The sequence below is a fragment of the Chiloscyllium plagiosum genome, chromosome 3 (assembly GCF_004010195.1).
Source record: "Chiloscyllium plagiosum isolate BGI_BamShark_2017 chromosome 3, ASM401019v2, whole genome shotgun sequence".
Lineage (NCBI taxonomy): Eukaryota > Metazoa > Chordata > Chondrichthyes > Orectolobiformes > Hemiscylliidae > Chiloscyllium > Chiloscyllium plagiosum.
Genome location: NC_057712.1, coordinates 36393362 through 36409441, shown reverse-complemented (window position 1 = coordinate 36409441; position 16080 = coordinate 36393362). Strand labels below are relative to the sequence as shown.

Here is a 16080-nt window from a genome sequence, read left to right as displayed (position 1 = left end):
CATACTGTGAGGGTGGTAATTTACAATAGCCTATCCAGCAATGAGGGGACGAGCGGGATGCTGGTGGCAGAAGCTGTTGTAAACATCAAGTTTGTTGGGAAGTGTGTCCTTTGCAGATCAGCAAGTTAAGAGTAGCAATTGGACTGGATGTCAGTTTGCTTCAGTACAAATTCTTGGTTGGGTCTTACACTCAGGGCCAGTTTATTGGAGATGGAACAACCCTACATGAGATGGAACTTGTTGGCCCTGACAGTAGTTTATACTGTTGCACTGCTGGTGGATCCTGATTAAACAGAAAGCTGTTCTTCTGGCTGCATTCATACCACATCACTAGTAGCTCCTTCTCTAGGGAGTGAGCTCCTTTCCTTGCCTTTGATAATGTGATGATGTCTAACCAGACCAGACCAGATCTAGATAACTTTCCTTCAAGGTGATGGTCATTCACCTTGCTATAGGTGTCATACAAAATGCAATAGAACTGTTTCATAATTATATAGGACAATGGCAATATGCATAAGTTGGGCACTTAGTAAAATTAGTCTTCAGTACGATGCAACCATATTGCAGTTTCAGAACAGTAACACTAAATAAAGGAATAAAAACATGACTCCAGCGAAAACCTTTTATTATATTTGCATAGGTTCTTCATACAAATATGTATCAATGTCAAATGTAATTCGAACTCTTGGAATCCACAACTTAAACATCTTTAAATGTGTAGGAGACTATACTTCCCAGAGAGAAAGCTTTGAAGGAGAGTAATATTCTACACGTTCTGAGATGCTTTGAACCCTAGAGGTGATATACCTAAACTGGAGGAATCTGTGAAGAGACCTACCTTGGAGTTCAGGCAGCACGTGATTAGTTTATAGGGTCTGAGGTTACAGGCAAACTACAAAAAGCAATAGGGGTAGGAAGATCAGTTTTTAACTGTTATTTTTACTGTTCCAAGTTTGGATCCCCCCAAAATGCAAATATTTTCGTGGTTTTATTTTTCACTCTCTCAAATGTCTGTCTCTCAACATCACACAAGGAAATTGAGAAGCATAGGAGAGACCAGACTCCAGTGACACATTTAATGCTGAAATATTCCAGTGCTAGGAAGTTCTCTTAATAGCTCAGGCAAAACTCCCACATTACCACAGCCCTCAAAAGTGAATTGTCCTAAAGTCTGTATTCAAGGACAAAGTCTAGAATTGGATTGTGTGGTCACATTATAGGTATAGATGTACAGATGTTAACAAAAATTAATATCAGTCTACTTAATTAATTTTCAAAATGACATAGGGATGTATACAATGTAAAAGTTTCAATTTATGGTCATTCCCACCATAAAATGTAAGTTATTCCTAACAGCTTCCTCAATTGCTCAAACTTTCTGACAGAGTGCTATTTTATACTGGATTTATAAATATATCACTTCCCCACTAACCCTTAGAACATTATTCTCCTTTTAAAGCTTTATCACTCCTTCAACAATTCCCTCTGCTCCATGCAATATAGCTGGGAGGACAAGATGCTTTCAGCATGAGTCCACTTTGCAGTCACCGCCAAGACAGTTCCACTTTAACCCAGCGTGGTTTCATAATGTAGGGGCAAGGAGGGATTTTGGATATGGGAGTGCATTCAGCCAAGAATTATCTAAACTAATCTGCAGAAGGTATCTGGAGTTAAAATGCTTGTTAAGCCATGAATCAGAGTCCAATCCATTAACATTAAGGCCAAATGCCAGAACTATCAAAAGACACAACACTGAACCTTTCAAATCATTTCAAGTTATTGGTGGTTCAGAACTATTACTGTACAAACATTGTTTGAGAATGAGGTTAACCATTGAAAATCTGCATTAGGACAATCAGTAAATATTTGGTGTAATCGTTAAATAAAACATGTTAATTTTCAAACTGTTATAAACTGCATCTTCCAGATTGTTTATCCTGTAAAGATAAATTGAGCTTTGTTTTTTTTTCTTTACCAAAAACAATTAAATACAAAGTTGAGAGTTTTGATGCAGGTGCAAATTATAATGTGGACATTGTAAAATCTACATCACATTCTGTAGCTTCAAGGCGGCACTAAATAAAATTGCTGTCCACTGACCGACAACTAGCCAGCATTGTTTTAAATGCAGATGTAAAGAAGTACTGCTTCTAAAGTTGCATGTATCGGATCACATTCATCTTGAATAGTGCTGGGATCCTGTTAACGCAGAGCCTTGAGCAAAGGTATTTTTTTATGGTTCCTTTCCTTTATATATAATCAGCTAGCCACTGCAGCTACCATCGCACTAATATACAGTCTCCGCTTTCTATTGAGTAGTATGAAAGAGGCTTTAGGTCGTTATCCATATCTATTTCCACATCCATCTAAGAAAAAAAATTAAAAATCAGTCCTAGAATTGCTAAGAGCAGAGAATGCCACACATACTTGTGTAAAAGTCAATTTCTGAGACCAAATTTTAATTTGAAAAGTATAACATTGACTTTTAATACTTTCGAGGAATTAAAATCCAGCTTCTGCCATTGTCTCACTACCTCTTTATGGCAGCACATCAGCCAAACATTCTCAGGTCGAAGATGTACTCACCAATCCACCCTCAAAATGAGCTAAACAGACATGAGGAGCTGAACAGCCAACTTTGAATGAACAGCTTAGGCCAAGGGCAGGTTTGACTTCAATTAGCAAGTGGTGATGAGTAGAATTGCATTTTTCAGGGAATGACTTTTCCACAAGATCTTCAACGACTAAGGAAAATCAGTATACCGTATATACTCAAAAGAATTTTGTACTGTCACTGAGTTCTCATCAGGAACTCAGTTCATTTCTTCAACAATAATCTTAAATGTTTTATTGCTGTATCATTGCAAATATCTATAATGTTTAAAACTGAAATACAAAAAGTACTTTATAAAACTATTGCAAAGTGTTGCTTCAGTCTTGCTACTGCCTAAATGAGGCATACTCAAACAATCGTATTCCTGGTTCAGAATATGGCTGCTACTTCTGCATGTTGATGCATAGGTAGAGATTCACCCACCTTTCCCTTAACAAGCAGCTCTCCATGTCTTCATCTACAAACAATATAATCTAGTGGATAAGCTTGTGACATTAACTAAATAGCAGTTTGCATAGTTTAGATTTTACAGACCGGAAATTGACAAGCACAAGTTTATCGTTAAACAGAGTTGTAGGACAGGTGGGAGTGATGCTGCTAATACTATTGACTGACTTTGCTCTGTCTCCCAAGTTGGCTTTTACAAGTTTATGTATCCTCTTGAACTCCTGATCACTTCCAAATATAAACTGCAGGAATTGCAAAATGCTGAAAAGGGATAAAACCACCCTACTTGTGACACTGAGTGAAGACATGGACTGACCCTTTCCTAATCGAGTCTGTTTGAAATCAACTGTTTTGTAAATCCTCAAGATCAATTCCTGCTCCTGAATGGCTCAGCAAATCAAAGAGCGATATCATTCTTTGAAAAAACAATTTTTGTTGGTCATCTTATTCCATTAAGAGTTTAATTTTGATTTTCATTCTAAATCTGATTATGACTAAAATAACTGAGTGAAATATGCTGACACTTTAAGATGGAACATCTCACCTTTGAGCTGATGTATGTCAATTTTAGTTCTGTACCCGGAATTTTGAGCAATCGATGGAGCAGCCCCCTTACTTTCTGAATGGTCATGGAGTCTATGTTAGCCGGTAAAACACAAATTTCAGTTTATGAGCAGGTAGTCCCAATACTTAGAGTCAATAACAGCATAGTCTTAAACAGGCTTACAACGTTGTAAAAGTTCTAAAGTGCTTCACAAAATGACAATCTGATAAATTCTGGATTAAGAAATATTAGGGCAGAACTTGATCAAAGAGGTGAATTTTAGGCATGTATTAAGAGAGAAAAACAGAGAGGTTGAAGGAGTAAACTCCAGAGCTTAAAATCTTAAACAGCTAGAGGCACAAGCACCACTGATGGAACAATTAGAATTGTGAATGGAGAAGAGGTCAAATTTGAAGCAACTCAAATATCATTGGAGATGGTAGGATTGGAGGAAGTTAGAGTGTGAGAGAGGGTTGTAGGGGCTGGAAGAAGTTACAGAGAGAGGGAGGGTTATAGGTACCAGAGAGAGTTAGAGATGGAGTGTTCAGGGTCTGTCAGAGGTAAGAGAGAAGGAGGGAAGGCTGTAGGAACTACAGGAGATTAGAGAAGGAGGAATGTAGGATCTCGAGGTGGTTAGAATGAGGGACGGTTGTAGGAGCTGAGAACGTTACAGAGGAAGCTTGTAGCAACTGGAGGAGGTTAGAGAGAGAGGGAAGGTTGTAGAAAGTTACAGAGGAGAGTAAAAAGATGGTTTATGGTAAGGAGGTGAAATTAGTTTGCTTTTATTTTGTAGATTAGAAATTTCTTTCTTACCTGGCAGTTTCTTCTCCAAAAGTTTTTGGTCTGGGTTGTCTGGGCACCTAATGGTCAAAACTGTTGAGATAAATTAGTAGACAATTTTGTCAAATCTGTCTTAGCACTCGCTTCATCTGTTTCCTCTCTGGGCTATGCTGAGCATGAGAAAGAAACAAGTTGCTACAATGCTTTCCCTTAAGTAAGGTGCAACCCTTTCTTTCCAAAACAAAATAATCCTACAGTTGTTCTGGATGTTTGTTAGGAGTACTGGAATCTCTAATGTCACTGTCCATTGCTCCAGTCTACATCATGGTAAAAGTGTTTGTTGCCACAGCAACTCAAGACCCCCTGAATGAACTATAACACTGCACCATCACCATCCCAAAGCCATTAGTTTTATATGTGGTTTCTGTTTTTCTGCACTAACCATAACAAAGTTCTTTATAATTTTAAAGACCTTTATTCAGTCACCCTTCAACCTTGTCCTTGGGAAAAATTCCCCAAAAGTTGAAGACTTTCCTGAGAGTCACAACCTCTCAGTTGTGGTATTAGCTTTACCGGCAGTCCCTTGGTTGTGAATGGGTTTTGTTCTGGAATCTGTTTGCATGTAAACAAAATGTATGTTGGGTCTTTAAAATTAAACCCCTGACTTGTGTCACATTTTTATGTATGAGCGTTTGTTAAGTCCACATTCATAAACTGGGGAACTCCTGATTTTTTTGGAAATTCTGCAGTGTGTCTGTAACCCTTTTGTAATATGGAAACCAGAACTTTGCAGAGTACTCAAAGTGTCTTTTAATTTTTAGTTCAATACAAGGTTAACACAACCTCTCAAATCTTTGTTCTGTTCCTGAAGAAATGAACCATTGTGTCCCTTTTAACTGCGTTATGAACCTGTATCACTACTTTAATAATTTGTGCATCTATATTCTAGACATCTCAATCTTCTATCCCATTCAGAACTTTATTTTCTCAAGGAGTACATAGCTGCCTTATTCATCAAAACAAAAGTGTATTAACTTATATTTCAACTAGCTTCCAAAGTCAGTTTCAAAAAAGGAATCAATTGTTTTATGCCAAAGAAGCTTTCTTGAACAGCTTAAATCTCAGTGCTGATGAATGTGCTCTCACCTAATAGCTGATCCTTTAGGGCAAACAACTTTTGTTGCTCCATTTCGGAAACTTCAGGAGGTCCAAACTCTGTTCAGGAAGAAGAAGCAAGAAAATACTGTATGCTGATGCTCACTTCAACATGAAACAGTAATGATCAGCCCAATTTTTGACAACTGTTTTACATTTATTTGCTCTCTTCATGCTGAAACAAAAGTTTGGGTTAATTTGGCTGAGTCTGTTTTATTCCCTGGATGTTCACTGAAGTGGAACCACTGTGAAATGGAATGAATATTGATGCCATCTTGTCAGCTATTCAGCTGGAGACTGGGTGTGACAAGCAACATGACTTGCAGGACAAACTTTGTAAATAGATAGTTCGCTGGGTAAATGACTAAACAACCTAAATTACAATTTAAAGATCAGTCCCAGTGACTGATAGCAATGTGGGCTCTCGGTTTGATTGATACATGAATCACCCAAATATATATATATAAAATATTTATATATTCTTCCTGTAATTTTAAAATAATAGATGACAACAGCCCATGCTCATCCAGTTCAAATGATGCAAACTTCAGTAATCAGGTTTTAGAGCTATTCAAGAGGGATACATTATTAGATGCTAAAATTTTGCCTAGTTTCTCCCATTCTAGTTCTTCTTCATATTCTCAAATGATCAGAATTAAGCACACGACTCTATGTGTAGTGTCATTCACTCAGACTTAATCTAGAACGTTTTAAATGCATTAGCATCGCCTTGGCCACTGGAAAATGTTGTGCACATTTTCTTTATTCATCTTGGAGAACATATTACTGGGACTCACCATCTATCTCGAGATGAGCAATAAAGGTGATGGTGTAGGTGTTAACGCTAAGCAATCAACCAGGGAGTTCTAGATTTTTGACCGAGTGACGATGATGATACTACAATCTGTTCCCAAATCGGGAAGATGGGTGATTCGGAGGCGAATCTCAAAGGATGGTGTTCTCATGTGCCTCCTTTCAGAATTTTCTAACACAAGGAAGATTCAAACAAAAGAATGCTACCCTGAAAAGGACAGCCTTCACTTCAAACAACACAGTATCACAATCATAGAGTCAAGAGTTGTACAACATGGAAACAGATCCTTCGGTCGAAGCTGTCCATGCCAAACAGATATCCTCAATTAATCTAGTCCAATTTGCCAACATTTGGCGCATATCCCTCTAAAGCCTTATTAGTCATATAACCCTCCAGATGCCTTTTAAATGTTGCAATCGTACCAGCTTCCACCACATCCTCTGGCACCTCATTCCATACACGCACCATCCTCTGCATGAAAAAGTTGCCCCTTAGGTCCCTTTTATATCTTTCCCCTCTCACCTTAAACGTTTGCCCTCTGGTTTTGGATTCCACCACCTTGTCTATTCACCCTATCCATGCCCCTAATGATTCTATAAACCTCGATAAGGTCACCCCTCAGCTTCCGACTCTCCAGGGAAAACAGCCCCAGCCTATAGAGTCTCTCGCTATAGTTGAAATCCCGTCCAATCCTGGCAACATCCTTGTAAAGTTTTCCTGAACCCTTTTCAAGTTTCACAGAATCCTTCCTATAGGATGGAGACCAGAATATCACACAATGCTCCAAAAGTGACTGAACCAATACCTTGTACAGCCAACTCTTATATTCAATGCACTGACCACGAAAAGCAAGCGTACCAAACACCTCCTTCACTATCCTATCTACCGGAGACTCCAATTATGAAACTGCACTCCAAGATCTTTTTGTTCAGCAACACTTCCCAGGAACTTCCCATTAAGTGTACAAGTCCTGCCCTGACTTGCCTTTCCAAAATGCAGCACCTCACATTTATCTAAATTAAACTCCATCTGCCATTCATTGGCCCATCTGATTAAGATCCCATTGTAGTCTGAGGTAACCACCTTCGCTGTCCACTACACCTCCAAATTTGGTGCCATCTGCAAACTTACTAACCATAGCCTCCTACGTTCACATCCAAATCATTTATATAAATGAAGAAAAGCAGTGGACCCAGCACCGATCCTTGCGGCACACCGTTGGTCACAGGCAACCCTCCATTACCACCCATTGGTCTTCTACCTTTGGGTCAGTTCTGTATCTAAATAGCCATTATTCTAACCCTACTAACCAGTCTGCCATGAGGAACCTTGTTTAATGCCTTATTGAAGTCCATAAAGATCACATCTACCACTCTGTCCTCATCAATCTTCTTCATTACTTTTTCAAAAAAAAATTCAATCATGTTAGTGAGACACTATTTCCCATACAGAAAGCCATGTTGACTATCCCTAATCAGTCCATGCCTTTCCAAATACATATAAATCTTGTTCCTCAGGATTCCCTCCAACAACTCGCCCACCATTAATGTCAGGCTCACTGGTCTATAGTTCCCTGGCTTGTCCTTACCACCTTTCTTAAATAGTGGCACCACGTTAGCCAACTTCCAGTCTTCTGAGACCTCACCTGTGACTATCGATGATACAAATATCTCAGCAAGGGGCCCAGCAATCTCTTCTCTTGCTTCTCACAGAGTTCGAGGGTACATGTGATCAAGTCCAGGGCATTTATGCATTTTAAGATATGCAGCACCACCTCCTCTGTAATATGGACATTTTTCAAGATGTTGCTATTTATTTCCCCATGTTCTAGATCTTCCGTATTCTTCTCCACACCAAACAGGATGCGAAATACTCGCTTAGTATCTCACCCATCTCCTGCACTTCCGCATGTAGGTGGCCTTGCTGATCTTTGAGGGTTCCTGTTCTCTCCCTAGTTACCCTTTTGTCCTTAATGTATTTATAAAATCCCTGTGGATTCTCCTTAACTCTATTTGCCAAAGCTATCTCTTGTCCCCTTTTGCCCTCCTGAATTCCCTCAAGTATACTCCTACTGCCCTTATACTTTTCTAGGGATTCTCTCAATCCCTGCTGTCTGTACCTGATATATATTTCCTTCTTATTCTTGACCAAAACCTCAATTTCTCTTGTCATCAAGCATTCCCTACACCTACCAGCCTTGCCGTTCATGCTAACAGGAACATACTGTCTCTGGACTCTCATCACCTCACTTTGGAAGGCTTCCATTTTCTAGCTGTCCCCTGATCTGTGAAGATCCGCCCCCAATCAATTTTTGAAAGTTCTTGCCTAATACTGTCAAAATTGGCCTTTCTCCAATTTAGACCTTTAACTTTTCGATCCAGTCTATCCTTTTTCATCAGTATTTTAAAACTAATAAAATTATGGCCACTGGCCCCAAAGTGCTCCCCCACTGACACCTCAGTCTAATTTCCTTGTCTTTTTGCCCTGACTTATTTCCCAAGAATAGGTCAAGTTTTGCATCTTCTCTAGTAGGTAAATCCACATATGAATCAGAAAACTTTCTTGTACACTCTTAAGTCCCTCTCCATCCAAGCCCTTAAAATTCTATGGCAGTCCCAGTTTATGTTTGAAAAGTTAAAATCCCTTACCACAATCACCCTATTATTCTCAGATAACCGAGATCTCCTTCCCAATTTGTTTCTCAATTTCCCACTGACTAATTGGGTGGCTATAGTACAATCCCAATAAGGTTATCATCCCTTTCTTATTTCTCAGTTTCACCCAAATAACTTCCCTGGATGTATTCCCAGGAATACCCTCCCTCAGTACAGCACTAATTGTATCCTTAATCAAAGACGCCACTCCCTTCCTCTCTCGCTCCCCTTTCCATCCTTCCTATAGCATTTATACCCTGAAATATTAAGCAGCCAGTACTGTCCATCCCTGAGCCATGTCTCTGTAATTGCTACGATATTCCAGTCCCATGCTCTCAACCATGCCTTGAGTCCATTTGCCTTATCTGTTGGCATTTTGCATTAAAACAAATTCTAGTCATATTCCTACACTCACTAACTTGTGGTACCCGGGAGTAATCCAGATATTACTATCCTTGACCTACTTTTTAAATTCCTGCCTAACTTCCTATATTCTCTCCTCAGAATCTCATCTTAAATTATTTGGTCTCTCTCGCCTTTGAGAACATTCTGCACTGTCTCTGAGATATTCTTGACTCTGGCAGCAGTGGGACAATACACCATTCTGGTGTCTCACTGTTGGCTGCAGAAAGGTCTGTCTGTGTTTCTGACTAGAGATACCCCTATCACAATCGATTGCTTAGAACCTGGCATACCCCTCATTACATGAGAGCCAGGCTTGGCACCAGACACCTAGCTGTTCGTGCTACATTCCCCCGAGAGTCCATCACCCCCTACATTTTTCAAAACAGCATACTTGTTTGAGATGGGAATAGCCACAGGAGACTCTCCTGCTGATAAACCGAACCTATCGTCACGTAGATGAGTTATCTCCCTCACTGCAAATGCCATCCATCACAGCCCTAGCTCCTGTAAATTCCTCACTGCTTCTCCCATGTCCACAGGTACTTGAAAACCAAACAGCAGAGGCAGTAGCTGTGAAGGTTGACTGCTGCGTCGGAGAGCAGTGTAGGTTTCTTGCTCGGTTGATTCACCTTCCATCATGTGGTTGCTGCCTTTGTCTCCCATTCTTTTTTAAAGTGCCATTGTTTTGTTCTTTTTTCTTCCAAAGTTCCAAAACAATGCAACAGCTTATAAAACAGTAATCACTGCCCCTAGAATTCGAGGAAATCAGCTCCAACACTGAAAATACTTCAAAAAAGGAGCAACTCCTTCTGTCACAATTTTTTCCTGTCCTCTATCTTGGATTACCCATCCTTATGAAAATGGGTAATTGAGCAATGTCTGGATAATTCCCATAACAGTTGGAGATTGGGGAAAATCTAGACCTCAAACTATAGAGGGAAAGTGAATTTAATAAAACGTCAGTATGGTTTAATGAGCTGCACTTCCACTTCTGAGCACAAATTTGTAGAGCCATGTCCCACTCTAGACTACCAAATATGATATCTGGGCTGGCATTCCAGTGCAAAATGAAGTGAGATGAGGTATTAAACCAAAGTCCCCAAGTAGGACAAGCAATTTATTAAATTGCTCCATTGCTTTAGGTCTTTATACCCTTAATACTTTGGACAGCACCAGGGACCCAGGTTCAATTTCAGCCTCAGGCGACTGTCTGTGTGGAGTTTGCACATTCTCCCAGTGTCTGCGTAGGTTTCCTCCCACAGTCCAAAGATGTGCAGGTCAGGTGAATTGGCCATGCTAAATTGCCCATAATGCTAGGTGCATTAGTCAGAGGGAAATGGGTCTGTGTGGGTTACTCTTCGGAGCGTCGGTGTGGACTTTTTGGGCCGAAGGGCCTGATTCCGCACTGTAGGGAATTTAATCTAATCTAATCTAATCATAAATGAGAAAGCTGTCTTCAGTAAAACTTTAATTCCACCTGGAGATGAGTTAAAACACAGTCTGATAGCAAGAATAGGATAAATGAAATGGGGGCACACTCATTCAACACTACAGTAGAGGTATAGCACAGCTTACTGAATGTAAAACTTGTACAAATGGGCATTCCCAAAAAATGGGCACTGATTGGAAGACCCAAATAACTCACTGGTAAAATAAACCCAATGGTAAAACACACCAAAACTTCTCTGAAATCACAACCAGCCACAAATTATGAACTATGATCAGCCATCAATGCACCAAGCTTTTTTTACAATTTAAAGCAGTGGGTACACAGGTCAGTAAAAGCAAAAAGTAAGATTTAGGAAGCTGCAAGGGACATTCAGTATTATGCTACATAGTGTTGTACTGAATTCTCTCTTTTGGGGCAGTGATGGAAGAGTGGGATTCCCCTGGACCAGTAACCCAGAGAGCCAGGTAATGATCTGGGAACTAGGGTTCACATTTGACCAGGGCAGAATACAGTTAAAGAAATCTGGAATTAAAAGTTGAATGATAAGCATGGAATCAATGCAAATTGTTTTAAGAACCTCATCTGGTTTGAGAGATATTGTGTAATAAGATATTATGTTACAGGCTCTCTCTATTAACTCACTCAACAGCTCACTATATTCATTAATACTGGGTTCACGTTCATTTATTCATAACTCTTTACTAACCTCTTATTTAGTATAACACGCTTTCATTCATTCATTCATTCATTTCATTTATAAAACCACAGTTCTGTAGTATTAAAATTTAAAAACAATCCTTTCCAACCCATTACAGTATTTTCAGACCTTATCAGTATTCACAACAATACCACCCCCAACAAGTCTCTACCAAACATTATAATATGAATCAGCCTTTACCAACTATCTCCTGGACCTGAATAGATGAGTACCTGTTAAACACCTTTTAACTGGGGCATTACCCCTTTAAGAAAGTAACTGACAAAAGAGCACATGCATGAAACTGCATGAATGAAAGAAACCCATCCCGGCAAATAGTAACTAAATTTCACCACACGGCTGCAGTAATCAGTTTGGTATCCTTTATTCTTTTTTATTATGATTTGTAACTTACTTAAAGCATATAGGCTAGTATTTTTACCAACATTTACTAATTTAAAGGACAAAAGGGCTCACACCACCTAATTATGCCAGCAGACCAGACATCCCAGCAGAAGTAGCAGCCAGCATTTAGCATGTTTTAACCCATCTCCTGTCTCCCAGGATGGAAGTCCTTCAAAGATTTATGTACTATAGATAACAAATGTAACACCATAGTAATAAGATTTTAATATATGTAGGAACTGTGTATAAAGGTGCACTTGTAAGAACTGTATTTTGGGATTCTATTGCCGCCTTGAACCTGTGCTGTGATTGCTGAATAAAGAGGCTATTTTCGCTACTCACTGATTTCGGTCGGTATTTGAACATGATCCCAAAGCTTCAATAATGTCCTCAGGGAAAGAAATCTACTATCCTACCTGGTCTGGCCTACATGTGGTACCAGACACACAGTGATGATTCCTGACTGCCCTCTGAAATGGCTCATAATTGTATGAAACTATGAAAATGTAGTCTCAAAGATGTGAAACCGGATCTGTCTCTGCATTCTCCACAAAGGCCCCTAACATCACAGGTGTTAGTCTTCAGTCAATTTGATTCTCTCCAAAAATATTAGGTCAGAAGCGGATGCCCAGTGGAGTTCCGTAGAGAACACTGTCGGGCCCACAACCTTTCTTGTGCTACAATAACGATCTGGGCAAAGGAACTAAAGGCATTGTTGCTAAGCTTGCAGATGACACAAAGACAGGTGGGAGAATAGGTAATGTTGAGGAAGCGGGAAGGCTGCAAAAGGATTTAGACAAAGTAGGAGAGTGGGCCCAAGTAGCAGCAATTGAAATACAATGTGGAAAATGTGGGTTATGCATTTTAGTAGGAAGAATTGAGGCATAGACTATTTTCTAAATAGGGAAAGGCCAAGGAAATCTTAAGTATGAAGGGACATAACAATCCTAGATCAGGATTTTTCTAAGGTTAACATGCAAGTTCAGTTGGCAGTTAAGAAAGCAAATGCAATGTCGGCAATTATTTCGAGAACAGTAGAATACAAGAGCAGGGATGTACTGCTGGGACTATATAAAGCTTTGATCAGTCTGCATTTGAAATATTGTGAGCAGCTTTGGGCCCTGTATCTAAGGAAGGATGTGCTGGCTTTGGAGAGGGTGCAGAGGAGGTGTACAAGAATAATCCTTGGAATGGAGGGCTTGTCGTATGAGGAGCACTTGAGGAATCTGGGTCTGTACTCAATTAGGTTTAGAAGGATGGCGTGGACTTCTGATTGAAACTTATAGCAACATAGAGAGGCCTGGATAGAGTGGACATGAACATGATGCTTTAACTATTAGGAGCAACAAGGTTGTGAGGACACAAAATATCGGAATCCCCTCCATATGAGCACTGTGGGTCTACCTACAACAAATGGACTGCAGAGATTGAAGAAGGTAGCTCAGCACGACCTTCACAAGGATAACTGGGGTGGATAATAAATACTGGCCCAGCCACTGATACCTACATCCTGTTAGTGAAGAACAAAAATGTTGTTTGATAGCTCTCATTCCTCTGACCCATTCCAGAATGTTACAATTCTGTGACTGAGCATTCCCTTGAGCAAAAGAATACATTTAATACATATAAACATTTGTTCATCCTTATGTTCACTAAATCATGTCTCAGTGGTAATCAAAACTAAACCTTGTCTAATTAAACAGCAAGATCAAATATCTACACATTTGCCTAATGCTGAATGACTTCTGCTGTCTAAAGACAGGAAATCAGATTTCCTAACACCAAATTACGCATTCAAGTCTGTTCTGTCAATTAGCATCCTAAGATTGTTTTGCTTTATCATTTTTTTAAAATCTCTTATCCAACAGAAATCAATTTCAACCTTGAAATTTTCTATTCAGTCACGCAACTCCTATCTTTTCAACCTTAACAGCTTTTTGGAGAAGTTATAAATCAAAGGGGAAACTGGTTGGTTTATGTAATCAGGAAAGGTCAGACAGCAATCTGATACATAAAAACACATTATCTAACTATTTACTCACTCTCAATGAGCGACTGATATCTAGGATGCTCGGCACAGAATTCCTTATTAGGTCTGTTTTTCTCAGGATCCTGGTGTCCTCCAGCCTTCAGCCAGTCCTTCCCAAATTTCTTGCGATAGTCTAGCTCTGCTCCCTTCCTTTCATCAGCTGAAATCTACACCAACATTTCAATGTAAACAAAGAAACAGAGAATATTAACGTACAAGACACAACACCAAAACATGTAACAAATAGACTCATACAGCTTGAACAGTTAATTGGAAGCTTTACACATTCAAGATTGCAAGTCGATAAAAGTTTTCTCAATTACTTTCAGTCATAAAGTTTCATTCAAATATTTTCTTAAAAAAAATAGAAGTTGTCTCATTTTGCAACCGAATGCTTCTCTGGTCACCAGCCTGGGAAAACTATGCCAACACCGAAAGCAGGAAACATATGGCAGAGATTTAATGGCTTCATGGGAGATAGAGTGTTCTCCAAGTGTGTCAATGCAGGAGAGAGTCTGTACCAATTTAAAAGCAGAACATGGGATGGGGAGCAAGTTTTGTTTTGCAGTGAACCCTGTTTTATTAATTCCTCTCTTCCACATCTGGATTAATTTTATGGAATCTCTTCCTCTCACGTACATGCTGGGAAAGTCACAATAAAAGGAGCTTTATTGGTTTAAACTGCGAAGATATTATACCAAATATTGTTTCTATATCCATATCCATAGAACTCCAAAATAAAGTAGATTGGCTTAATTCACTCAGTGGCACTTAACAGTGTGTGGCAACTATAAGACTGCCTGGTTGTACAGAACACTCACATTACAGCCTTTTTTCAGCTAAACTGACATAATCTAGTCTTCAGGTATCTATCAATAAACAATTTGATTATTGTATATAATTATACACACTGAGGTAGTAGCAGCCTGAAGAGATTTGAAAATACAGCCCTTGCAAGTTGCAAGGTATACTCTTCAACCTCACTAACGTAGAACATGCTTCCAAATAAACCTGTTGGACAATAACCTGGTATTGTGTGAGTTTTAACCGTAACGTAGAATAATATGACACAGGAGGAGGCTATCCAGTCCTTGTTGCCTATGAGAGTTTTTTTGGGGATAATCCAATAAAGTTCTGTTCTTTCCTCATTATCCTGTTAATTGCTCCGTACAAGTATTTATCCAACTTTAAATGTTATCATTGTATCTGGTTTCGTCCTTCTTCCAGACAACACACTCCAGATCACAACACCTCAATATGTACAAAGAAATGTTTCCTCGTGTCACCTTAGGGTTCTTCTGCCATTCATCTTAATTCCATGTTCCCTGGTTACTGATCCTCCTAACACTGGAAACAATTTCTCTTTATTTCCTCTATCGAAGCCATTCAGAATTTTAAACACTCCCATTATAGGCCGCAGGATACTGTGTGAGGAACAAACACATCCTAGGCTACATAACGCAAGGTCATGACTCTGAGTTAGACTAATTATACATTTAATGACATCAGATATGCTAATTAATGAAATTTCCGTAAGAATAATAAACACTAATGCTTTCAAACATGCAAATTCGTTCCAGGTGCACAGCAATAAACTGTCAACACCGAATATGCAAAATTAAACCTTCATTTTGTTGATATTTAAACATAGCATACATGTTCCAAATATCATAACAAACTTCAATTTATGCTGGTTGGGACTATCAAGTCCCAAATTAATTGTCATAAGCAGGAACTCTTTTCTTGTAAAGGGAAGGCTTGTGATGATGTGTCAGGAGTTAAGGATTTGACAAGGTTGATGCAGAGAAAAAGTTTCCACTTTGGATAGTCATTAATAAGGTGGAACAGTCCATCTTCCGCAGCTAAACTGGCACCACCCCCCCCACCTTTTCCTCTGCTACATCGGCGCTGCCACATGCTCCCACGAGGAGGTTGAACAGTTCATCCACTTTACCAACACCTTCCACCCCGACCTCAAATTTACCTGGACTGTCTCAGACTCCTCCCTCCCCTTCCTAGACCTCTCCATTTCTATCTCGGGCGACCGAATCAACACGGACATTTACTATAAACTGACCGACTCCCA

The 16080-nt window shown here is 39.5% G+C and overlaps 1 protein-coding gene across 2 annotated transcripts in view; it reads right to left on the bottom strand.

The window, feature by feature from the left end:
* Nucleotides 1-608: 608 nt before the first annotated feature.
* tbce (tubulin folding cofactor E) overlaps nt 609-16080 on the bottom strand; it is a 61580-nt gene continuing 46108 nt past the window's right edge. For both annotated transcript variants that reach the window (XM_043679874.1, XM_043679864.1), the window contains exons 13-17: nt 14008-14161; nt 5532-5600; nt 4419-4478; nt 3606-3697; nt 609-2366 (exon numbers count right to left, since the gene is read on the bottom strand). In XM_043679874.1, coding sequence (XP_043535809.1) covers nt 2277-2366; nt 3606-3697; nt 4419-4478; nt 5532-5600; nt 14008-14161 — 465 coding nt within the window. In that variant the 3' untranslated portion in view covers nt 609-2276. The remainder of the gene's footprint in view (nt 2367-3605; nt 3698-4418; nt 4479-5531; nt 5601-14007; nt 14162-16080) is intronic.